The following is a 27300-nucleotide window of genomic DNA, read 5'->3' as shown; positions in this document are numbered from 1 at the left end:
CCAGCTGCCTCCTCGATCCCCTACCAGCTACACTTTTCAAAGATCTCTGGATCTCTGGGACCTAAAACACTGAATATTGTTAATTTGTCACTTATGATATTGTCCCCTCTAGCTTTACTGCTCTACCTCTACTTAAGAAATGACACGTTGATGCAGGGTCTCCAAATAATTATCAGTCTCTAACTTTCCATTCTTTTCAAAAGTACTAGAAAGAGTTGTGTCTCAACAACTTTGTGCCCATATATTTAACTGTAATATTTTTTAACCTTTTCAGTCTGCTTTCACACTCCACTGAAACTGCACTTGTGGTAGTTTAGGTGTATCACTTCCTGGTTTATTTTGTAGTAGTCTCCTTCCCTTGTGTGTCTTGTGTTTTTACTTCCTGTCTGTGTTTTCCCTCCAGTTTTGATTGTTGGTCCTTCCTTGATTGTTGGCACCTGTGTCTTGTTATCTCACCTCCCCTAGGGTATTTAGTCTTGGTCTTTTCTTTGTTCTCGGTCGGATCATTGTTGTACACATGGTGTTGTTCCTTGCCGAGCCCTTGTCTGTGAGTTGTGTTGGATTCTTTGTTCTCCCGTGAACCTTGTTTGGATTTTGGATTTTTGGATTTTGGCCTGCTCCTTTGTGAACTGTGTTCCACCTTGGACTCACTCCCCTGTTTTCACCTATGCTAGCCGGTACTTATCTGCATTTTGTCTGCTCATTACCTGTCTGCTCACCTCTGCCTGTTCTTGCTTGCATTCCACCCCACAATAAACACGGAAGTTCCGGCTACTTCACCTTGAGACTGCTTCCTCGTCATCTGCTTTTGGGTCCACATACCTCCATATAGCACCTCGCCTTACGACAGAATGATCCGACCAAACATGGACCCAGCAAGCAATAACCCGGAAGTAGCACCCTACCACTTAGCGCTGGCTAACCGAGGGATTCTCTTAGGCCAGCATGAACAATTACTCAGGGTTCTGACAGACAGCCATCAGGCCATGGTTTCCCAAATCACTCAGCGAACCCAGCAGGTCTCCCAACTCATCACCCAGCTCTCGACAGCCGGCACCGCCTCGCCTCCGGATTCCGGTCACTCTCCACCGCTCCCTGTCTCTGCTGGATGGCAGGAGCCATTCCTCCCTGTCTCTGCTGGATGGCAGCAGCCATCACTCCCTGTCGCCGCCGCTGGATCGCAGCCGCACCCTGTCCTCGCCTCGGCCGCTGGATATTAGCCGCACCCTGGACTCTCTGCCGGACCTCAGCAGCCCCCTGGACCCCCTGCTGGATCGCAGCCAACTCGTTTCCCAGCTGGATTGCAGCAGTCCCCTGAACCCCCTGCTGGATCGCAGCCGACTCGTTTCCCGGCTGGATCGCAGCAGTTCCCTGAACTCTCTGCTGGATCGCAGACGACTCGTTTCCCGGCTGGATCGCAGCAGCTCCTTACTCCCAGCCCTGAGGTTCCGAAGACGGCGCCATGTCCGGAGGTCCAGTCGCCAGTGCCATGTCCTGCTGCCACGCCGGCTCCAGTCCCTGCTGGGTCGCAGCAGCCCCTTGCTCCAGTCCCTGCTGGATCGCAGCAGCTCCTTGTCCCAAGCCCTGAAGTTCCGAAGCTGGCTCCCAGTCTAGCGGTCCCGTCGCTAGCTCCAGTCCCTACTGGATCACAGCAGCTCCTTGGTCCGGATCCGGCTCCCCGTCTTGCTGTCCAGACGCCGGCTCCATGTCCAGCCGCCCTGCTACCGGCTCCAGGCCCGTTGCCGGTTCCCGGCCCCGCTGTGCCGCCGTTGGTCCCTGGGTGGATGGGCAGGCCTCCCGGAGGGTTCAGCGTCCACCGCCGGCCTCGAGAGACTCTCCGTTTTTGTCGCGGCCTCCAGAAGGGTTCCGCCGTCGCCCGGCCTCCAGAAGGGTTCCGCCGTCGCCGGCCTCCAGAAGGTTCCGCCGTCGCCGGCCTCCAGAAGGGTTCCGCCTTCGTCGCCGGCCTCCAGAAGGGCTCTGTGTTCGCCGCCGGCCTCCTGTGACTCTCGGTGTTCGCCGCCGGTCTTCTGTCTGGTCTTCGGATGGTGTCGGTCTCCATCGTGGACCTCAGGGGGATCAGCTCCGAGGTCTCCAGCTCCGCACCTGTCCAGCCCCCGGGCCGTCCGCCCGAGGTCTCCAGCTCCGCACCTGTCCAGCCCCGGGCCGTCCGCCCGAGGTCCCCAGCTCTGCACCTGTCCAGCCCCCGGGCCGTCTGCTCCGGGTCTCCTGCCTGGCCCTTGGGGTCCTTTTGGATTTTTGGATTTTGGCCTGCTTCTTTGTGAACTGTGTTCCACCTTGGACTCACTCCCCCGTTTTCACCTATGCTAGCCGGTACTTATCTGCATTTTGTCTGCTCATTACCTGTCTGCTCACCTCTGCCTGTTCTTGCTTGCATTCCACCCCACAATAAACACGGAAGTTCCGGCTACTTCACCTTGAGACTGCTTCCTCGTCATCTGCTTTTGGGTCCACATACCTCCATATAGCACCTCGCCTTACGACAGCACCTTACAAAAGTGGTGAATAATCTTCTGCTTACTATGGACTCACCTTCACCTCTGTACTTCTATCACAAGATCTCAGTGCAGCGTTTGACACCATAGATCATTGTATAACTCCTTGATTGACTAGAAAATTATACGCAGTCATGGAATTAATTTCCACTGCTATGCTGATGTTACTCAGCTGTATGTGACTGTACAGGTGGATGATCATTCCCAAATTATTAAATCAGAGGACTGCTTGTCTGCTTTGAAAAACTGGATGTCATGTAATTTCCTGCTCCTAAATTCTGAGATGAAAACTGAGATGCTGGTAATTGGCCCTGCTCAACATAGACACCAGTTTGATCAAATAACAGTAACCCTTGAACTGTGTGGTTTCTCAAAGATCGACAGCCAAGAATCTTGGTGTTAGTTTGATGCTACCCTCTCTTTTGATCAGCACATTAAAGAAAATGCCAAAACCTCTCTCTTTCCCCTGGCTGTCAGTGACTCATTCCAGATGTTTGGATCTGGATCTTCGTCCTCCAGGAGATTCAGCTTCTCCTCTTGTCTCTCTCTCTCCCTTGTGTACATCTTGTCCGTATATCTCTCTCCCTCTCTGTGTTTTTGTTTTCTCCTACGTGTGTGAATGGTGTGCTTGAGTTTTGCCTCTTGTGTGTTTCTGTAGTCTGTCCTTTTTCCAGGTCTCCATGGTGGAGAGTAGGTTGTGTGGCTCAGGTCTGTTTGGTGACACCAAGTTGCTTAACATCCTCCATATTCTTCATATGTTTACAATCTATCTATAATTTTGTCATCATGATTATCCATACTGTAATTTCATTATTTTGGTCTATTCTGTACACACAACATCTATTGCATATCTCTCCATCCTGGGAGAGATCCCTCCTCTGCTGATCTTCCTGAGGTTTCTTACATTTTTCTCCATTAAAATGTTTTTTTTGGGTGGTTGTTCTTTATCTGAACTGAGGGTCTAAGGACAGAGGGTGTCATATGCTGTACAGATTGTAAAACCCCCTGAGGCAAATTTGTAATTTGTGAAATTGGGCTATATAAATAAAATTGACTTGACTTGACATGCGGAGGTGTACTCCTGGGTGTGATTACACTGTGGTACAGGGACGACAGAGCACAATTCTGACCACACACACAACCCCATCCTCCAGTGAGTCAGAAGTGAAACACACTTGAAACTTTCAATCAGAGAGAGCAGCCTGGTGTTAAATTACTCTTTAAGTGTGCATACATTTTTCATATTGGGATGTATATAGATATCCTTATTACATTGTGATGTTAATTAATATTAACTATATAATTCATCCTTAAAACAAAGACAATATCAAGGAGCAGAATGACTTGCTCTGATTTAAGATAATGTTTATTTAGATAACGACTCAGCTATCAGTTAATCAGTTATCATTGTTGTAGTACAGGGGAGTATAACCCCCAACTCCACTTCACTGGCTCTTTTTTTTTTTTAATTAGCTGGCTCCATAACGTGGGTGTCTAGAGTCTGATCCTTTTCTGTTCAATATATCACAATGATAATGTCTAAAGCTATTGTTACTGTTGCTGTAAAGAGACAAAATAATTCATTAAGCATCTGACTAAACAAACATGCTATACACTAACTATTTTATCTTGGTTAAATGGAAAAGAACATAGGAAGATTATTTTTACTCTAAAATATTATAAACTACAGCAGCCAGATTGATCAGTGTACAATAAAGTTATTTTTTATCCAAAGGAATGAAGGAATGTTACACTGGCAGGCTTAATAAGAATACTTCTCACTACTTACATAGAGGTCATGTCATTGAGGGCGTGGTCCAGTTCCTCACTGATGGCTTTGTACTTGAGTTTCTGAGCATAAAGCTCATCTGTATATCCACACGCAGGCCAAGGAAGGTGTTGCAAAGGAAAAGGGAAAAGGAGTCATATATGATGAAAATTATAAATCCATGTAAATGTATCACAATCCAATAGAATGAAAACTTAAACCCTGGTTAGAACCCAGGTTAAACTTTTGGACAATATTTGTCCACCTGGGGACATATTAGGTAGACCTCTCAAAACAATCCAATTTTATATAACTCTGACACAAACAACTACAGCTGATATCTATTAAAAATTACATTCCAAATGCTATTTTGATTGTGTGTAAGTGATATGCATGTTGATCCTCATCAGGGATCAACATGCATATCACTTTGAATCAAAAAGTCTTATCCCTATGTCATTACTACTCACTTTCACTACAAAATTTCACTCATTGAGATAATTAGTTGTGTGTGAACTACTAATATGTAGTTCACACACACACAAAGACCTTAGAGGGATTAATGAAGTACTTCTACTTCTTCTAACGCAATACCACTATCTGTATCTGTTTATGTACACAACAATATGTATATTCGTATTATACCGGCAGTGGGTGTGGCTGGTTATTGTTACAAAAAAAGGTCTAGTCTGCCTCATTTTCAGCATTAAACGACTATTTATACTCCAATCCAGCTTGTCTGTACAGTGCAAACAGGGACTGCTAGCAGCCAAAGCAGCAAGACTTTTCTGGATGCAGATATGCCAAACAATTAGTCTATAGGCTAAAAACACTGAGGTGTACTTCAGTGCAGACATTCAGCAAGAGCTCATACTCAATAACTTTTTATCAGTTTTCACCAGATTAGTTGTGCAGTGCAGTTGCACAGAAATATATCTATATTTATTTAATATACTGCCAACAAAATAGTATTATATGTTAACCATGTGCCTGAATTAATCTAATAATAAAATATATTTCAGCCCCATCTTCAAAAAATTGTAAAACGTAAGCCTAAAGCCGTAAGCCTGAGTCTAAATAAAATCTGTGTGGTTGTTAATGGTCCCTATGGAAAATCAAAGTGGAACTACAATTGGATATTAGTGGGAAAATACAAGTCAAAATTGCATTGGGCCAAATTGCATGATTATTTTATAAAGTGGAAGCTGTGTACATAAGGGGAGGCCCAGATTAATGTAAAGGTCCCCAACGTTAGCTCCTCAGTTTCCTGTCTTCTGTCAAGTCATGCACAGTGCCAAGCTTCAATAGTGGATCATGAGTCAAGCTTCCTGCGCAACTGCACTGCACAACTAATCTGGTGAAAACTGATGAAAAATTATTGAGGATGAGCTCTTGCTGAAGGCCTGTATTGAAGTACATCTCAGTGTTTTTAGCCTATAGCCTTATTATTTGGCATATCTGCATCCAGAAAAGTCTTGCTGCTTTGGCTGCTAGCTGCTAGTCCCTGTTTGCACTGTACAGACAAGCTGGATTACTCTGAAAGAAGAAAATGTCTGAATCTGATGATTATGAGACAAGAGCTGATGAAATTTAAAGAGTGCCTTTTAATATGATTTTTAAATGGATTTCACTAACAAGGACAAGATTGTGGACAAAGAGAGTACGTGGCGGAAGCGCTGGTGGAACCAGAATCAAGTAGCCACTTTTCCGGACTCAGAGATAAATAGAGGATCTATCATGGTTATGCTGGGATTTCCGGAATTGTGAGAAGTTTGCAAGGGTCTTGAAAGGGTTCAGTGGTGATTGGACTTTGAAGTAAAAGCTGGGTAAACTTTTGATGGTATGTGTTTTGATGGCCATCACAAAATGGGTGTAGATATCAAAACAGGCCATGGTCACGAGATCGAAGGACAGGTGGTTATGTCGTACTGGTCGTGAAGGTAGCAGAAATGCTTCCACGCTGACAAGTAAGACAAGACAGTTAGGGTGATATGCTGTTGTTGACATCCCCCAGAGGGGCCGAGCCTTTGAACTTCTGAAATGAGAAACAGGAAAGAGAGTCAGTGATAGCGTTGGAATGACCAGGAACATGAGCTGTGTGGAGAACATATAGGTGTGTAATCGAGTGCCATGAACATATGAACAGTGATGGATGGAGCAAACTTTGTTGATTATGTCTACATCTGCAAGATTCTCGAAGTACACAAGGATTTGCGGGACCATTCGTGGGCCCCACGGAATAGCTGTGGCTATTATGGGGTAGATTTTGAAGACAGCGGAGGAAGCGACCTGACATTCACTTGCGTGTTCCGGAGGTCATTCTACTACGAACCATCTTCTATTGTAGAAACCCCCAAACCTGACAGAAGGAGCAGGTGTAGACTGGTGGGAACTGGAGAAGGACGGGAAATAAAAGAGTTACAATGACAAATGGGAGGACTGGCTGTAAATAGGGTGAAGTTAATGGTTGCTTGCTGGGCTGGAACAGGTTGAGGTGATGGACCTTAGTGCTGCAAGGGCTGGGGAGGAAAGCTTCCTGGTGCAGAAGGCTCCAGCTGACGAGAGCTGCAGTGACTGGGAGACGGAAGATCCTGGCATCCTGGTGCCAGGGGCCCTGGCTAGATCAAGCTGTCGCAGTTGCTGGAAGTGGGCGGCAAGGGGCTCTGGCACCCCTGCGTCAAATGCCCTGACTAAAGCCAGCTGCTGTGGTTGCTGGAAGTGGACCGCTGGGGGCGGTGCCACGAGCCCAAGCTATATCAAGCTGCTGTGGTTGCTGGAAGTAGGTGGCAGGGGGCGCTGGCATCCCGGTGCCAGGTTCCACTGCTAAGGCTGCTGTGTGTTGCTGGAAGTAGGCAGCAGGGGACGCTGGCATCCCGGTGCCAGGAGCCCCGGTTATGGCAATCTGCCGTGGTTTCTGGAAGTAGGTGACAGGTCCTACGTTCACCTGCTAAGGCTGGCTGCTGCGGTTTTCACTCTTCTCCCAGTTGGCTTTGGTATCAGTTTGTCTACGTTGTGGTTTTTTGCTTTGATTAGTTGAAGTTCGCCCGTGATAGATGGTGATGATTCCAACGACAACTTTGCTGGAAGTGGGCAGCAGGGGGAGCTGGCTTCCCAGTACCAGGTTCCTCTGCTAAGGCTGGCTGATGTGATTGCTGGAGCTGGATGACAGGGGGGGTCATCCAGTTCCAGCAATCACATCAGCAGAGTATTTAACAGAGTTTCACAAGCAGGACTTTCCACTTCAGGATTGTCCCCCTCAGGAAAGTCCTGCTCCTGAAACTCAGCTAAATAGCTCCAATTATAGATATCCATACTTGATGGACACCGGAGACACTACTGTAAAGACTGAATTCCACTGATTGTAGCAAGGTGTGTATGGTGAGTTATGACTCTGAGAAGAAGCGGTTCAAGTTTGTGTTAAATTGTGTCAACGGGGAGACAGGTCAGGGAGTGCAGGGACTCATTCTAGGGAAGTGCATGGCAGCCCTGAAGGTTTGGTCTGACTATAACATGACAACAACATAATAAATAATTAGCCTTAATTTACTTACTTTTATGTGCTAGTTTTTGTAAGATGAATTGAACCATATCCATAATGTTAATTTCGCTCATGGTGAATGGAAAAATGTAAATTTAACTACAGTGTTTGTGTTCATTGTAATGAAGGAACATGTAACCCAGTGCAACACTGTGGCTCAATGGTGAGAGTTCTGATAGTTCTTAGGCAACAATGGAGCTCTATGGCACAGAGGAATAAGATATATCTAGATAGCTTTGGATGCACACACTATAATGTCCTAGTTGAGGTGTTGTAACATCAAGTAGAGAGCTAACTCCTTTCACAACAACATGTGAGTCCAAATCAAGCCTTTAAGCTCTAAATCTTTAACTTTAACTAAACTAAATCTTTAACTCAATGTGCATGAAGTCACGAACAAGGAGTTAAACTGAAACTGAAAGAATAAAGAGAAATATACAACACATAATTCCTGTCATGTCTTCTGCATACAGGTTATTGTATAAGTATAAAGCAATCCTGGTGCCCATGAAATGTTACATGTTGTTTTCCATAGATTTTACCAATTTGTTCCAAAAATGCCACAAAGCAAATGTTTAAACACTGAATGAAATCCAAAATATCAATTGAGAAACTAACTTTAAACTAACTAACCTTGTGACCATCATTAGAATAAACTCTATGAACTAATATCCATAAACAATAACAATCATTTTCTTCCAAATTCTTACAATTATTATCTCGGCTCTTGAACAATAAAATGTTTAACTTACAGCCATTGCTTCTGCAAAGGAAACAACAGAGTGTCACCATATTAAACACTATACTTCTGCATATGCAGCCTCCTGAAGGACCATGTGCTTTCTCTCACCCTACTTCTTGTCTACGCTAATGATGTCACGCTCAAAGGAGACTACTCAACACAGTATAGACTTTTCAAAGCAGAAGTATTGCTCTCTTCACCATACTAAAAATCACATGACCAACCAAATTGAAGTCTTGTTATGTCACACTTCTATCAGAGAGGTGTTACGCTGGTTTTGAATACAGAATGTGCTTCTCAGTCTGCCTCAGTATTTAAAAACAGAGCTGTAGACTCTGTCTAAAAGTAATCAGTTTTTATAGTACAGCAAACTGTACAGCAAGTAAGCACACTTTAAAAGAGGCGAGTAGAGTAGGCTAGTAGAGTGGCTATTATGGGGACAAAGATGTCTATCAAGCACAAATCAACTCAATGGCAATGGAAATGGCAACTACAAAGTTGTTACAGCATGTTTCACAACACAAACACTACATATAGTAAAAATTTGATGAAAAGGTCATTCTGTTTACTCTTCACTGTGTGCGCCGCCATATTGCAGTTACGCCAGGTGTTTTTATGTAGGCAAACTCAGGCTAGACAGATCTAGCCCGAATTGGAATTCCGTCTTGAATGATTTGAATGGGTGTTCCATTGCACTTCTCTGTGTCAGAGGTCTTTTTTTACCGAGTTCCGAGTACAATGGATTGCTGCATTAATCCATTCACACAAAGGGGGCGCCAAATCTAACACAGAACAAACATACAGTATATGCCTGGAGGGAATAATACAGGAAATACTTGTTAGTAGGATACATTCATTATGGGTTTGGCTCTGCACATGTGATTTGTTGACAAGGAGAAAAATATAGAATCACCAGATTTATCCTTTAAACAACATAGATGAAGGAGCAGAATGACTCACACCGATTAACACAACGTCTATAAAGTTCAGTCCATAACACTGTTACTTTTGTTTATGTAATTTATGATTCAAATATCTTATGTACGTGACTTGTGCTTTTATAAATTGATTACCATTGAAGAAAACAAATTTTGTGTTTCAAGAACTGTTAATAATTAATTGAACACAGTTTAAATTCCATGCTGTCCATACTGGACTGCATGACTTTGATCAGGTGCTTCCTTTTTTCTGGACAGTTATTGAATTTAATTTTAATTAGTTTTATAGGGTGCACTTGTGTAATCAAGTACCTTCCAGATCATCAATAGTCTTCTCCAGCTTGGCCACAGATCTCTCAGCAAACTCAGCTCGGGTCTCAGCCTGAGATGACAAAGCACAAGTCAACTTCTGATCAGATAACATCTGAGGTCAACAAATTATAATAAACAGAATATGCAAGGGTATGTGAACATTTTGTGTCTCAACACATCTTACTGAAATCGTTTAGGGTGTAGGATAGATTTTAATGTAGAAAATATTACATGAATTGAAGGTTTAAAATATCTAAAGGTCATCATCCCCTCCTTCTCACCTCTTTCAGCTTGTCAGTCAGGATCTTGATCTCTTCCTCATACTTGTCCTCCTTTTGAGAGTACTGTGGTGAGAAACAACATTATTCAGATGCAGATCTATGTGAAAGCAATTTGACAAGTGACACTATATCAATTTCTTAAAGAAATATGCAATCAAACACACATTTACATTTATGCAACCTGTGTTGCAGTTGGGCAATTCTGAAAAACGCTGGACTACAATCAACACCAGCATTTTAAAAAATATACAGTACAGTAATATGTAGTACAGCTACAGTACGGTTAGGGTTATGGGGGATAATGGTTATGGTTAAAAATAACATTAATGAATTGGACAAAACTCTGGTCTCCCGCATAAGGGTCAATGCACCACCACCTCTACCTCCACGACCTTAAACCTTACTTCATAAAGTACCCACTACTTTCTTCTGAAAAACTGAACGTAGGCACCGGACATAAACTGTGTGCTGCAGAATGATTCAATATGAATGCAATATCTAGGGGTCAATATCAATACTAAAAGAAATTTGCAAAATATGCAAACCCTACTTTTTAAAATTTTATTCTGGTTTTTCAACCAGATTGGAGCTAAAGATACGCACGAATGAGATGAGCAAGTGGTGCTGTGCAGATCTTTAATATTGTACTTTGTTGCTGGTTACAGGATCTTTGTTTGTACAGTGTCATTTTTGGAAATACAGTATATCTCACCAAGAATTTCTTCAACTGACAGCAAATTGGGTACAACAACTCTTGATGTGATCCAGATCTACCATGGCAAGTTTGGTAGATCGTGCTGTAACACACTTTTTGAAATGTCACAAAGTTTGATATGCACATCCAATATGTGCTCGAGGTATAAAGATTTCAATTTAGTGTAAAATCGACAAACTGTGTAGCCACTAGAAAAGCCTGCAGCCACCAGCTCAGGACCTCCTGAAGAGTTGCACCTCAGCCTGATTTGTGGCCAGCCTTCCTCTGGCCGAGCTTTCAGGATTCTGCCATCACCACCGGCCTCCAGAGCCCTGTTGCCAGCCTCCTGCTCAGATCTCCAGGCTCTCTGTCTTTCCGCCGGCAGCCTACCAGCCACCAGTCTGACCTCCAGAGGGGTTCGGCCTCCAGAGGGCTTCGTCCCCAGCCTTCTGACCTTGCTCCCCACTTCTGAGTTGCCGCATCTGGTCATCCTCCAGACCTGCTCCACCCTTTGGCCCGGCCTCCTGGTCGCCTTCCAGACCTGCTCTGCCCACCAGTCCAGCTCTCAGGCCATCCGCCTGAAGTCTCCAGCTCCACTGGCTCCAGTTAAACCCCAGGCGGTCCACCTGAGATCTTCCACTCGCCCCCGGTCCATCTCCATCCACCTGAGGTCTTCTGCTCAGCCCCTTGCCTTTGTTGGACTGCTTCCCTGGTTTTACCACTACCTGCCTGATATCCGTGTAAGCCTCTTCATTTATTAAATTGTTTGACTGCTCCAGCTCTGCCTACACATCTGCAATTTGGTCCTATCCCTCGTTTCCCCTGAGTTCCCTGCTTGACAATACGCAACAAAAGGCAGCATGTGTTCATGGAATTCTTCCAAAACAACAGAAGTGTTTGTTTGTGCCTTTGTTTGTTTTTTCTCAATGGCTGTTGACACCCCGATCTTTTTCTGGTGCTGTGTACCCCCACAGCACCACAGTACTTGTAGCAAGGTGTACTTTGTTGCTGTTAAAATATTTTTATGCAAATTAGAATATGAAGTCAAGAGCAAACTTGCTCTTTTTAAAGAAATGTTGTAAAATCAGATGACTTATTAAGGGTAATTAGTAGATAATAATGTGATATTTCATCACAAATAAGAGATGCTATGTGTCTGTCTTTGGAAAGTGTGTTTGTTTTTCTTCAATGGCTGTCAACAACTCTCACTCTCTGTATCTATTGCTCTATTGACTCCCTTCCTCCCCCTCTTTCTTTCTTTAAGCTCAATGCAGCCTGTTAGTGGAAAGACCTGGTGGTGAAATCAATCAATTCCAATGGTATCGCTCTGATCAGAGGATACTTTCTTGTAGTCCAAGGCTTGAGCAGATCCTGGCAGTGTGCACTGGAAGTGAGCATCTCAGCCCAACCATACAAACATATTAAAAAGTGCATTAAGCCAACTTTTTTAGCCCTATTCAGTCATGGCCTTGTTCTCCTGATTGCTACAAGACGGTGCGCCTTTGGATCAGAGTTGGGTCAGGTGCGTGAACCCGTGTATGCAGGTCTAGTTTTTTACTTCTACTTTCTCCTATCCTTTCTGGCTTGAAGGGATACCCTTTTGACACAACTACATTGTAAAAGATGGGGACAAAATCCACAATCTTTGTTCTGTGTAAAAATACATTAACACAAGTTACATAAATCAAGTGGGGATCTTCCAAGGTTTCAGTCTTACTATAGTACTACATTGTATTCATTTGCTGTGACCCTTCCCTCTCCAAGGACGAGATGGAACCAAACCATGTCAGGAAAATGCCCCCCACAGAATAACAAAGCCACCAAACCCCCTCACTGTAGGGGTGAATCATTCAGAACTAGACCTGAATGCAGATGTCACTTTAGTTACAGCTAGTCAAGTAATCTTTATGCCTGAAGCTCCTGCCATCTGTCCCCCAACAAGAATCCCCTCAGTCATTGTCATTATTTTTAGCTGGTCCGCTGCACAGCCCTATAAATGTGAAAAGCTGTCTCTAACTGATGTTAGTTACTGAAGTTACACCATTCAGTCGAGTGTTGGCTGTTGCTCTTTCAAAACGAACAAGGCACGAACGTTAGTTATGTACCGTAACTCCAGATTCGCAGCCCTCTGAAAGGCTATCACTGGGTTCATCCCTCGCTCGTGCAGCACTGAAGACTTTTAGTCTACGCCCACGTACTATGTGTTCCCCACCTCTGTCTCTTTAGCTGAGACTGGAAAATTGTCTCCCAAAACCATTTTTTTCTTCAGCTAGTTAAAGGAACCAGTGGGGCAAATAATTTAGAGGGCTGTGCCTATAGTCATAGCATCTGGAGTTATGGTATGGCATCGCCCTCTAAGGCTATGGCTAGTGGGATAAGGGCGAAGCAGGATATGGTCCATGCTCCACTGAGTCCGTCTGGCACCCACAAGCACAAACACACACTTCACGAGAGATCAATAACAAAAGCATGTTGTGCCATGCTGCTTTGAGAACTGTAGCCTGGCCCTACCTTCTCAGCCTGGGCCTCCAGAGACTTCAGGTTATTGGTGACATTTTTCAGTTCCTCTTCCAGTTCAGCACATTTACTTGTGTAGTTTTGATTTCAGGGAAAGAAGGACAAAAACAGATGGTAGTAAGGACATCAGATTAGTCTGGAGAAAACTGTGAACAGTGGTGAGTAATGAAATTTTAAGTGACCATTGCCAAAGAGTTGGGGGTAGAAGCAGATGGGATACTCACGCCTCAGCCAGCTCTGCTCTCTCCTCTGTACGCTCCAGCTCTCCTTCTACAATCACCAGCTTTCGCGCCACCTGGACGAATGTATTAAATATACATTTATGTATTATGAAGCCTCATACGTCACAGACAAACATGAAACCATCAATCAACTCCTTGATTGATCCAGTAAAAGTGATTGTTTATTATGTGGACTAGTCAGTTTGAGTGCTGATCTCAGTGTCACTTGACATTCATCCTATTATTTACTCATTGTGAAGCAAGTACATTTCAAATACCAGCTGTATGGCTATATTATTGTCAATACTGCCGTAGTATAAAAAAACACCACTGCAGCAGTACATACAGTAAAAAGCTCCTTTCAGATGTTGATCTTTTTGGTTCTTAAGAAGCTGCATCATTAGAGCTTCTCAGTCACCACCTGGAGACAGTATGATACTGCAGATTCCAGTGGCCAACAATAGAAAACACACCTCCTCATACTTGCGGTCAGCCTCCTCTGCGATGTGTTTAGCCTCTTTCAGCTGAATCTCCTGAAGCTCCATCTTCTCTTCATCCTTTAGAGCCCTGTTCTCAATCACCTTCATACCTCTGCACACATAAACCGTAACTTATTTCTTGCACATTAGAAATATTTTAAAAGTGTGTGTGTGTGTGTGTTTTCTAAAATTATTCTATTCTGTAAAGCTAAGAAAAAAAGTTAACAGACCAGACTTACTGGTAAGATAGTCAATATTCCATTATAGTTGTTATATTCTGTTTATCTACTAGTAGTTTCTATTTAAGCTTCAATTTCCGTAAATCTATCTTAAGCAAATCAGAATCAGAATCAGAAATACTTTATTAAACCCCTGAGGGGAAACTCTTTCATTACAGCTTCTCACTTCTCAATGCACACAGGAATAGAAGTACTAAGCAAATCAAAATAAAATACACTATAATACAGCTAAGATAAATTAAGTACAAAGTGGATATAAAGTATAAAAGCTAAAATAAGTGTAAGTACAAAAGTGGATTTACAGGTTGATAAGTATAGTATGATATAATGCAATGTAATAATATAAGTAATGGTGCAATAATGAGTACTGTACATGTGTACTTTCTGTTATGAGGAGTTTGCTTTGTTTTAAGTTTTCATACGACTGATCAGGGCAAGAGCTTCTTAAAGAGTGACTTAACACCCCCTAAAAATCTTGTTTTTGCTGAGCTAGCGTGGTTTAACATGTCACCGTGCTGCAGTGATATGCAGGTGTACTCTAGGACCCTGTGACATCACTGTTGAGTCTGGTTTCAGATGCAACAGCGCAAAACCACCCAACTGCTGGGTGTGCAGCAGTGATGCTGGGTGTGGTCAGAGATGAAACTGGCTTGAAACGTTCAATCAGAAAGGACAGTGAAACACTGCTTTGTACTGATGCAGTGCAGTTCTGCAGAATGTGTGTGAATGCGATATGTAGTGTGTGAAGTGCTTTGAGTGGACTCAAAAGGCGCTACACAAGTACAGTCCTTTCACCATTTGTATTGGCCCTGGGCAAATGGACAACCATTTAAAACCATGGTAATGGTGTGAGCCTTCCCTAAGGTACATAGCTCTCTTGTCCTATAACACTGATCATATGTGCACAAAACGGTTAACAATGATTCAATCACAGCAAGAATTCACCTCTCGCTCTCATCAGCAGCCTTCTCAGCCTCCTCCAGCTTCTGCAGAGCCGTTGCCAGTCTCTCCTGAGCTCGGTCCAACTCCTCCTCCACAAGCTGGATACGTCTGTTCAGGGAAGCCACTTCTGCTTCAGCCTGAGCACAGATAAACATGATATAGAAGGATTTAGACAAACCAGTGTTCTGCCTAAAGGCAAAATAGCTTTTCCTGATTTTTTTCGAATGACAGTGCTAATCAATTACACATTTATTCTGAATCCAATGTTTTCTTTGAGGGTGTAGAGACACTGTAGCTGATGGAAAACATGTTCCTCGCTGAGGACCAGCACATCTTGTTTTCAGAGACTGAATATTACCCTTACATCCCGGCACATCATCTGTGACAAAGTCTGTGTTGTATTGCCCTATACACGTTAACTATTCCGGTAATGCTTTATAATACAGCCTGCTCATTAGAATGTATTTTGTGTACGTACAAGGTAACAGTAAAATACTTAGTGGGTACACAGTATGTACATGGGATGAAGAAAAGTGGTTATGGTATAGGGGGCACCAATTTCGCATTTAGAAATATTTAAGGGTTTCTTTTATTGTTAAGTAATTTTGGGGTACAGTAATGTTGTCACTGGGTGACAAAACCTGAAATGTATGAAAAACTAGGTAATAATACTGGTATTCTGCAAAACTTACAAACTGTTAATTTATTCAAAATCATACTTTGAAAATTGCTGTACTGCAGGTTAAAAAACAGAAGCTTTAAGACAATTACACTGCGCCAGAAAACTAATGCTCAAGGAACATAATGTGTGAAATTGTCACTGAAGTATGAAATGCACACCATCATCAATTCATTTTTATTTTACATTCAGACAACTATGGAAGCCCTGAAAGGCAAGCGAGAATTTATTTTTTTCTGGTGATCCAAGTCTGATCAAAATAGTTTTGTCGCCTGTGTTTGACTTAAGAACAGGTGATTTTTTCCCCCCAGGATAATTCTTCTAAGTTCCTTTAAAAAAGTATTTCATCTGTGAAACAGGCAGAAAAAAAAAAAAAATTCATCTGTGAAAGCCCTGAAAGGCAAGTGAGATTTTTTTTTTTTTCAGGCTCAAGTTTTTTTTTCATCTGTTCATCTGTTAAATGCCCTGAAAAGCAAGTGAGCCTTTTTTTCAGGCTCATTTTTGTAAGTGTTTGTTGTTGTAATACCCATTTCGGCCACAAAAGGCTGATCTGCCCCAGTAAACTGAAGTCATACAGTTCCTGATGTACCCAAATAGAAGAATTCATGGCGCTAATCTGCCGTTAGCATTAACAGCCAAAAAAACTCCTGAAATACCGTCACACACATGATAGGCGGTGAATTAAAGAGTTTCCCCTCGGGGATCAATAAAGAATTTCTGATTATGATTTATGTTAACAGTGTTATGAGTCTGTGTTTAATTCGGCGTGTATCTGATTCACCAACCAGCACTTATTTTAGTGAGAAATCTTTTTGAAACAGTTCGCCTGTCATTCCCACTGTGTTCCAAAACTGTACTTATTTAATTGCATTAAATAGCAAAATTCTTAGAAATTAGAAATTAATTTAGTCTCTCTCCAAAAGGAGAGAGATACTGATACTCTGACCCTAGAGGAATGGATGATGTACCAAAAATGGACTTGGACCATTGTTAAGCTCACAGTCAAGGTTGAGCGGCTGACATCATGGCGAAAATAGGGCTCTGAATCCCCCTGACAGCTGTGGGGAGTCCATGCAGGGCATGATGAGAATGGAATGCAAGGGAGAAGCAGAGAATCAACCAGGCTTGGTTTACACTGGCAGCATCACAGCTTTTATCAGAGCTTCAGTTCAGCTCATGCTGTATGCCAGTATGAGAAGGTACAGAGTCTGATATTTAGAGGTTTACCATGTGCAACAGTTATTTGGTCTTCTACCTAATCAGGTACAAAATGGATAAGGTGCACAACCAACTACTGTATCTCCTAAAGAGCCAAATCCACTCTAACACTTGCCTTGTATATTTGGGCCTTCGTTGTGGTACAGAGGAGTAGGTTTTTATTCTCTGGAATAATTGGTCAAGCCTAGACAATATAATGTCACAAACTTAATTAATCACAGTTGTGTATTGCACTTTTGAAACTGTATTACTCACATCAGCAGCCTTCTTATCGGCCACCTCAAGCTTCTCCTGAGCATCCTTCAGGGCCTCAGAGTATTTATCAAGCTCGTCCTCTGTCCCCTTCAGCTTCTTTTGCATTTGCAGAAGTTCGTCTTCATGCTGATATGGGAGATCAAACACAGAGTTAGTAGGTTTGCAAAATCACATTTAAAGTGTATTTATCAGATAATTTGTTTACATGCTTAATACAGTGATTGCAATGCCCTGGAATAGAATAACTTCTATGTATTCCAGTTAAAGGTATGGTCACATTTTTTCAAGTCAGTGTAAAAAAATATTCACATGCCCATATTTACATTGAAGTTTTTACTTGCTGTAATCATTCCTCCTGTTCATACAGGCCATTAAGAGATCCCTTCCTGACATGCTTCCAATGGCAGAGAATGGGGACAAAAATCCACAGTCAAAATCCACTTGTTCTGTGCAAAGAGTGAATTTTGTACTAAAAAGACGACTATGCTATCCAGTTGATTTGACTATCTCAGACTGCTGAAACTTCATGTCAGCTTCAGATTAACTGATTCTGACTTACATTGGAAGCCCATTAGAGAGGGATCTCTTAATGGCCAGTAAGAACAGGAGTAATGATTACAGCAAGAAAAACCTGTTTCACTGTATATGGGCATCTGACAATTGTTTTAAGACAGACAAAATTGTGAACCTATTCTTTAATATGAATTGAATTTTGAGCTACCTTGCACTAGCAAACAAATATTTTGATAAAAACATTTTTGCACAAATTGTTTCAGATGCTGTGTGACAATCTGATGAGCATACCGATGCCCCTAGACTGCATAGACATTTTTTTTACCAAGATGGCCAAATTTTTCTAATAACAGAAACCTTACAAATCTTAGGTCATAGTTTTAAAACATGTAATTGCTTGATACCCATCCATACACTACCCAAGATAAAGTGTGAGTTCTAAAATAGTTAGGCCAGCAAAAAATACTATTGACATATAATTTGCTACATATTTGTAACCGGTAAAAGTCATAAACAGATGACTGGGACAGTTAAAGCAAAGTTTTAGTAGCTCATATTTCACAACTCACTCACTTTCTAGAAATTGTCAAATCAGCATTTAAGTATTTATGATTTTTGTCGGCGCTGACTGTTATTGTAATATACCCCACCCCCATAGTGTAAACTGCTGTACTGCAACCATGTTCCTTTGCCCAAAGGCACTGCCCATAGTGATGTGCAGCTCAATATTAATATAAGATAAGCCTTTTTGATCCCCAGAGGGGAAATTCACGTGTTACAGCAGCACAATGACAGAAATATGTGCAGATAAATAGAGAAAGTAAAAAATAAATAATTATAAGTATATAAAATAAAGATAAGAATAGAAATAAACAGAAACTATACAAGAGCAATTAAACTCAAAATTACAAGGCAATCAGTATACATATGTGACCGTGACCAGTGTTGTACTGCAGTACTGTCTCAGGTGATGTGACAGAGTGGTCAGCAGTATAGTATATGTAAGAGTAATATGATACCATCTACTAAACATACAGCCAAATTCAGTAACACAACAGTAATATACAGTAATGTGCTCTTCCTAAATACGGGGAAATACTGTAAATTATGATGCTTTTTGGAGCCAAAACGAAGAACAAATATTAACAGTAGAGACAAGATTGATAATTTAATGCAGTATTTCTATTTTTGAACACAGCCTCCAAGACCAATGGAGGTCAGTTTGAAGACAGGGAATACAGTACAGAGGTGATTTACAGCAGCTACGACCAGGACTCAGGGGATGACAAAGATACAGCTCGTTCAGGCGGGGTCAGGAGAGGCGAGAGGAGCAAGAGGGAGGTCGGGCATCAGAGAGACAGCGACTGCCTGCCAGAATATTTTTCACATTTAACTTGGTGGATTAAGGATCCAAACCAGAGTTGGGGATTGTTGGAGCACATTAAAGAATAACCAAGACGGTTTTGGTGAGTTTTATTTTGTTGCTGTGAGTTTGAATAAAGTGTGCTTTTTGATGAGTTAACAAGGCAGTTAAGCTGGTCTTAGTTCAGTGAAAGAAAGAATCGTGAATTCAGAAGGTGTACGGTTGTATTTTTCTGTTTGATAAGGAAAATAGGTGTAAGAATATTTCCTTTTTTGTATTTATTAATAAATAGCTAAAATAGCTTGTGTAACATAACGAACTTACCACTGGCACACATCTCCCAGCTGGAACTACCTGAGCTATACTATCAGAATATTGCCTCTCGAGGCACAATTGGTATTACAAAACAGGGCAGGGCAGGGCTAGCAGGTTAGCATGCTAATTTCAGTTGATATCTCTGCAACACAATACATAGAAGTCTTTGACATGACATCAGCACTGTTCTTCACATTCTGTTGATAAGGTTAGGTTAAAATTCTGGCCAAATCTTACATATTGGCCCTTTAATAGCACTTTTATATTGTTTTTGTTTCAGTGAACAACGTTTAACACAAAAGCAAAGCGCAGAGAACGTTTGCTGTCTTTCCACTGTAACTACAGGAGACACTCAACGGTGATCCTGAGAGGACTCCGCCGGATAGTCCAAAAAGATTAACATGTTAAATCGCTATCAAGAGTGATCCCAAGTAAGAGGCTTGTGTCTGGCCAGAGATAGATTTTATAACTGTGTGTTATTTCATCTGAGCTTCATTGCTGTGAATTATGCTGTGCATCATTGTGGAAAGTAACAGACCGCCTTGTCCTGCTCAGCACGTTCCATTGTGTATCGGTACCTCACTGTTGGACCGTTAAACTGTGTTAGTTTATAGCCACTGTGGAAGCTAATAACTTTGCTTTATCAGACCAAAGTCCAGTAACACAGCTGTTTAAATGAAAGTTTGACAGGTTCCTGTATGATAAAGGGACAGCTATCGTGCTTTACCACGGCATTAGAGATCTTTTGTGCCTTACTTTGTGTGCTATTCTTTCTCTTTCCTCTTCACTAACCTACACACCTTTACACATACATATACATGCCTACACACACATCTCAAATGACCCAGATAGCGTGGTAGCATAACTAGCTACGCTCCACATTATCTTGAGGACAAATAGAGTGTGTCCTTCATTTCGGCTCTCCCCTTTATTTGAGTTTTGCGGATCTGCCTGCCATTTTGGATCTGTGCATGACGACCACCCATGTGGTCATGTCTGCCATCTTCCTCGCACCCCTATCAATTGTCACACACACACAAAGGCACATGCTTGATTGCTGTATGCTTATTGTGTTTCGAATAGAAGATAGTGGTTGTTGGCTGAAGTTATTGATTACTGATCAGTACTAAGGTTAAATAAACTCTATTGTACTGTCAAAGAGCATCGTTGCAATAACAGCTGGTTGTGACTGTCAGTGCTCTGATTCACCCTTTACAGTTCACTGTAATTAATGTAAGATAGAACTTTAAATATCACCATTTTTAAGTGCACAGCCACCTTTGAGACTGTTTTTGTACGTTTGGTTATTGGTCCCTGATGGTGCCTCATAATTATTAATCCATATTAATCATTTTGAAAACGTTAATAATTTTATTAATATTCATAAATATGAATATATGAAAATATATTTTGCTAATGACCAAACCTGCCCTACCTGAACACCCAACATTTCTATACTGGTAATAATAGAAACTGTTCATGTAGATTACAACAGTTTAAATTTTCAATTTTATTTATATAACAGACGATGATGTGACTGTGCTGCAAACCAATTTCTCCATGGGGACAAATATCTATCTATCTATCTATCTATCTATCTATCTATCTATCTATCTATCTATCTATCTATCTATCTATCTATCTATCTATCTATCTATCTATCTACACACTTTTCTACATAGCAGGTCTAGACCATACTCTTCATAATATTATTTACAGAGACCCAACAATTTCCACCATGTGCGAGCACTTGGCAACAGTGGCAAGGAAAAACTCCCTTTCAAGAGGCAGAAACCTCGAGCAGAACCAGACTCAGGGTGGGCGGCCATGTGCTGCTGCCAGTTTAGTTGAGGGAGGGAGAGAGAGAGAGAGAGAGCATACAAATGCAAATTCCACCTAGAATTTTAAAATAATAATAATGTAATGGTAGTGGTAATATTAATATTAATAAAATAATATTAGTAATAATAATGATAATGATAATAAGACTAATAATAATAATTATAGTAGTGGGTGATGAGCAGGAACATGGGGTCAGTAGGCCTGCAGCTCCGGAGGCAGAAATACCTGCTGAACGCGACAGAATGAGAAAGGAGAGCAACGAGAAAGCACAAAACTACGGGAGAGAGAAGATGAAGAGTTAGTGACATGCCTTATTTGGATAAGAATGCATACAGATGGAGAGGGAGAGGAGGAGAGAGGAGCTCAGTGCATCATGGGAAGTCTCCCAGCAGTCTAGGACTACAGTAGCATAACTAAGGGATGGTTCAGGACTCACCTGAACCAGTCTTAATTATAAGCTTTATCAAAAAGTTAAGTCTTAAGCCTGCTCTTAAATGTGGAGATGGTGTCTGCCTCCCGAACCCAAACTGGGACCTGATTCCACAGGAGAGGAGCTTGATAGCTGAAGGCTCTGGCTCCCATTCTACTTTTGGAGACTCTAGGAACCACAAGTAAGGCTGCATTCTGGGAGCACAGTGTTTTAATGGGGTAATAGGGTACTACGAGCTCTTTAAGATACGATGGTGCCTGACCATTAAGAGCTTTGTAGGTGACGAGAAGGATTTGAAATTCTATTCTGGATTTTACAGGGAGCCAGTGCAGAGAATATTGGAGAAATATGATCTCTTTTTCTAGTTGTTGTCAGTACTGGATTTTGAGAAAGGATGTTCCTGATTTTTGCAATGTTACATAGGAGAAAAAAGGCAGTCCTTGAAGTTTGTTTTATATGGGAGTTAAAAGACATATCCTGATAAAAGATGACTCCCAGGATTCCTTACAGTAGTGCTGGAGGCCAAGGCAATGCCATCTAGAACAACTTTATCTTTAGATAATGAATTTCGGAGGAGTTTTGGGCCAAGAACACTAACTTCAGTTTTGAGTGAGTTTAACATCAGAAAATTACAGGTCATCCAGGTTTTTATGTCCTTAAGGCATGCTTGAAGTTTAGCTAACTGATTAGTTTCATCTGTCTTGATCTATAGACATAATTGGGTATCATCTGCATGACAATGACAGTTGGAGTGTTTCCTAATAATATTGCGTAGCATATAAAAGGTGAATAGAATCGGTCCAAGTACAGAACCTTGTGGAACTAACTTTGGCATGCATGGAGGATTCATCGTAAATATGTACAAACTCTAGGATCTTAGAGAGAATGGGAGAAAGGGAAGGTTAGATACAGGTCTATAGTTGGCTAAAACCCCTTGATCAAGAGTGGGCTTTTTAAGAAGAGGTTTAATTACAGCTACTTTAAAGGAGTACATAACCTGTTAATAAAGACTGATCATATCTAGAGACAGGTTGATGGCTTGAAATGAAATGGAATGAAAACATGCAGCTAAACATGTCATCACTAGTCAGGTTTGGCAGGGGCCCAGAAAAAACTACTGTACTGTCGTCTTTGCATATGTACACACCGACTTAAAATTAATATTAGTGCCCTACGATTGGCGTAATCGGGAGCGGTTGAACATGAACATGAATAACAATCTTACTGTATTTACGCTTATCCTTAGCCAGCAGTTTTAAATAGGATTCAATGTCGCCTGCTCTGGCCCCAGGAATACATTTGACCATGGTCGCTGGTGTCGCTAACTTCAAGTTTCTCAAAATGGAGCTGCCAATAATCAGAGTTGGTTTCTCAGCGGGTGTGTCACTGAGTGGGGAGAACTTGTTAGAAACATGAACAGGTTGATGGTGATGATGGGCTTATGCTTCCTTCAGACAGTCACCCAGCCTCCCTGGTTTCCCGGCTGCTCAGGAGCTGCCGGGGGACAGCTAACAGGAGCTACCTCTGGTCGGTCCGCAACTGACTACTGGGGGCTGGCTAACTACAGCAGAGAACGATTGAGTTCCCATGGTGAGGAACCGCGTTTCCAGTTCACTAAGCCTCGCCTCCAATGCTACAAATAAACTACATTTATTATATGTACCATTGTCACTAAAGGAGGAAGAGGAATAGCTAAACATTTGACACACCGAGCAAGGAAGAGCAGGAGAGGGAGAGAGAAAAGCCATCACTAGCTGCTAAATCTTTCTGTACATATTTCAGCTTTTCGGAAGGACCAAACAAAGAAAGCCTCTATTATAGATTATGGAACAGATGCTAGTGGAAACAAATCTAGCTTACACAGGGATTTCTGCTTTCTATTCATTTTGCGCCCACTGGTCACACAAGTGAAAGTTGAACCTCTTCCCTCCACTCTCGTAATGGTTAGGTAATGCATTCACAAAACACATTATACTCTGCAAACGTCATTGGACTGCATTTATACAACACCTTTCTAGTGTTTCAACCACTCAAAGCGTTTTACACTACATGTCAACATTCACCCAATCTCATACACTTTCATACACTCATAGCAGAGGCTGCCATGCAAGGTGTCATCAGAAAGCATAACTAATGCTCATTCACACTGATGGCACAGCTTATGGGAGCAGTTTCGGGTTCAGTATCTTGCCCAAGGACACTTCGACATGCAGGCAACATGAATCGAACAGCTGATCTTCTGATTAGTAACAGCCACCCCAGACACGCAGTCACACATTTCAGTCTTTTGGTTTTATATCTATAAAATATTAAATAATTTTGCATTAGAGGCTGTTGGGTTCGAACCTAATCAGACTACTACCTGATCTGAACCCAACAAAGTGTCAGGTTTGGGCCATTTTGTTTTGTGAAGCTCTGGGCTTGGGCTAGGTTCAGGTTTGATTATTTTTTAAATGGAATTAATTGATTTCAAATGTAATTATTATTTTTCTCTCTGACTGTGCTAATCTATGCATGTTACAGTATGTGTCACAAGTAGATACAAAATGTCCAGTGGGAAGATCGAAAGCAACAAAGCAAAAAAAATATATAAACAGGTCTCTGGTTGGTATGGGTCTCAAATTTGGTGGTACTAGTTGGATTCGGTCGGGTCGGGTTGGGTCTTCAAGACGCGGGTACAGGCCAGGTTCAGGTCTCAGTTTTAGGCCTGTGCAGAACCCATCAATATCATTGAAGATACCATCGAGAGATGATATGGCAACATCCATCCACCCTATTGCTAGATATTGCCTCAAATTTATATCAGTCAGATTTCTGACCACATAAGAAATTAATACTGTAACAAAAAATATTATTATTCTTTTGTATGTATTTTGTATGCAAACTATAGTAGCCTCATGAGACAATTGAAGAAAAAGCCAGTCTCAACTCACTTGAAGGAGTGACAGATAACCTCATGAAAGGCTAAAAATCCTTGTCAGCCTCAGCTACAAAACACATATACTGAATCACTTTGCCTCACACCTGTTTGATAAGACTATCTGGAAGTATCTATTTGATGAAACATGGTTTTCTGGGTTTTTGACATGTGATTTGCATCTGTGTTCATAACCCACCTGCTTGCTTCTGTCTTCAGCTGCTTTCTTGTCTGCTTCAGCTTGTTCAGCCTGGTCCAGTGCATTCTCCTTGTCCAACTTCAGCATAAGCATCTTCTTTTTGATGGCCTCCATTTTGGCTGAGGTTTAATGGGCTTTTGCAGTCGCACACAAAGAATAGAGAGGGGAAGACAAATGGGTGCAGGATGGATGATCTGCAAAAGCCTGGCAAACTAGTGGAGACACTAAACACTGTCAAAGATAGAGGGAGACCATTTATATGACAGAGGAGGAGACACTCCCACTTATAAGCCCCTCAACTTACCCACACGACCGCACCCTCCTCTATCCTATATAGTCACAACTCAAATGAAAAGTGAACCTGCACACTAACAACATATGTTTGCATGTTTGTTTTCATTCTTACAGACACAAATACCTTTGTATTCCTCTATTCGATATACTGTGTCCACCCATTTCCTTGTGTTGTTGGTTCTAAAGTGAAGAACAACATTGGAAAGAATAGAAAGATAACTTTCATTTTCCTGCATGGGATCAATATAGTTTATCTCATAAAATGAGGCTGACAAGAGCTTAAATGCTAATATTAGACATGACAAAGGAAAATGATTTCTGTCCAACACTGCTCAAATTACAGACCAGACAAAGGTCAGATGATGAATAAAAGTACCTGTCAGTTATGATTTTGTGATTGCCAGACTTCACTGAATGTGTTATCTTCAAAATGTTTCAGGGTTCTTTGATTCTTCTAAATATCTCACAGAAATACCCTAGTCTCTTCCTTCAAAATACACAAAGTATGTTGTAACAGGTTTCCATATTTAATTCAACTTTTTATTGTGGCCACCATGCAGTTAAACAACAGCTGTTGCTGACATTAAGTGAGCAGAGCACTATTACAATCTCATATAGTGAAAGATGTGATGTGGGGTTAAGGCACCATAACTGTTGATGCCTTTTAATAGAGTTGGGCAATATGAATTACATCTTCTATCACAACATATATAATATATTGGCGAAGGAACAATTAACATAGTTGAGAAAACAATTTCACCGCAAGGTCCATTTAGTAGCTGTTCTGGGGTCTTTTGATCATCAGCAGATGGGGTTTGCCAAGACCAAGTGAAGAAAATATGTGTGATTGCTGTGTGCAAAGATGATGATTGCCATAATATTTAGAAGATTTTGAAATTATGTGAAAACTCATTGACCTTAATGTAGTAGCTGAATTATAGATGCAACAGGTCTAAATGGGGGCTTTACACACTTTATTATTAATATACTGTATATTATATGAATACAATAGATGTCTAAGTTTTAAATCTTAATAATTTATAAAGTATAATGCTTATCAATAAGAAAGGTCAAAGCACTCATCTACAAAGAAGTAGATGATTTTAGAATATGGATTGTAAAACCCCTTCAAAAATAATGTATGAAATAACTGTCAGGATGCTCTTTATATTTAAAGAGTATTTCAAGCATTTAATGTACATGAACTGTCTTGGTGATGGGGTGAGAAGTTGTGAGATAGAACAAACACAATACAAACTGACACTGGGGAGGAATGCCTGTCCTGTAACCCTATGCCATCACCTGGCCTGTAATACCTATAATTGGATTTCTCCTGGGGATGGATAGGGTAAACGGGCAATGGGGTGACTATGTAAGTTATTTCCCTCTCTAGGCCCCTGTTGGTTATTAATAAACATCTTTTGGCTGACATTGTCTAGAGGATTAGACTAAGAGATTGTGTCTGCAGCTGTGCACACAAATACACAGGCAGACATGAACACAGAGAAAAAGGAACAGAATTACTACTGAACTTTGTTACTGTGTTTTGGAGTTGGAAACTCTATGACATTCTGGAAAATACATCTGGGTACAGTCAAACCAACAATCAGATGAGAAGGTTAATATCAGTTTCCCCTCTGTGTGTCTGTGGGTTGGTGTGTTGGACTTTTCTATTATGGGGTCTGAGGGTGTTCATATTGGCTGACCTGTGCGGCCTGATGGTGCTCATATTTGGTGACAGGGCCCCAGTCTAGCATTAAGGGGGAAAGGCTATATATAATTTGAGTTGTTTAGCATTTATTGTTAGAAAGTTAAATCTGAAACATTTCATCATTCATTCACATTTCATTTTCATTCATAACAGTTTTATTCAAGAGACATACTGTATATATAATAAAATAAAGACAAAAAATATATAATTTCATAAAGAATATGTCTAGGGAAATAAATGCTCAGTCCTGAAAATATTTTATTTAATTAGTTTTGAAACGTAATGTTGTGTAAAAAAAATTGTCTTCATACATATTCAGTTGGCCAATAGTTTCTAATACAAAATCAGCACAAAATCTAATTTAGCTTGTGTGCTAGTAT

General features: G+C 41.4%; 1 protein-coding gene across 1 annotated transcript in view; it reads right to left on the bottom strand.

Annotated features, from left to right (window-relative positions):
* tpm3 (tropomyosin 3) overlaps positions 1 to 25166 on the bottom strand; it is a 32376-nt gene extending 7210 nt beyond the window's left edge. Inside the window, exons 1-9 of the mRNA XM_044170497.1 lie at positions 24916 to 25166; positions 17337 to 17462; positions 15188 to 15321; positions 13998 to 14115; positions 13528 to 13598; positions 13298 to 13373; positions 10093 to 10155; positions 9812 to 9881; positions 4303 to 4381 (exon numbers count right to left, since the gene is read on the bottom strand). Coding sequence (XP_044026432.1) covers positions 4303 to 4381; positions 9812 to 9881; positions 10093 to 10155; positions 13298 to 13373; positions 13528 to 13598; positions 13998 to 14115; positions 15188 to 15321; positions 17337 to 17462; positions 24916 to 25029 — 851 coding nt within the window. The 5' untranslated portion in view covers positions 25030 to 25166. The remainder of the gene's footprint in view (positions 1 to 4302; positions 4382 to 9811; positions 9882 to 10092; positions 10156 to 13297; positions 13374 to 13527; positions 13599 to 13997; positions 14116 to 15187; positions 15322 to 17336; positions 17463 to 24915) is intronic.
* Between the last annotated feature and the right edge of the window lie 2134 nt (positions 25167 to 27300).

The sequence above is a fragment of the Siniperca chuatsi genome, linkage group LG17 (assembly GCF_020085105.1).
Source record: "Siniperca chuatsi isolate FFG_IHB_CAS linkage group LG17, ASM2008510v1, whole genome shotgun sequence".
NCBI lineage: Eukaryota > Metazoa > Chordata > Actinopteri > Centrarchiformes > Sinipercidae > Siniperca > Siniperca chuatsi.
This window is presented reverse-complemented; position numbering and strand designations above follow the sequence as displayed.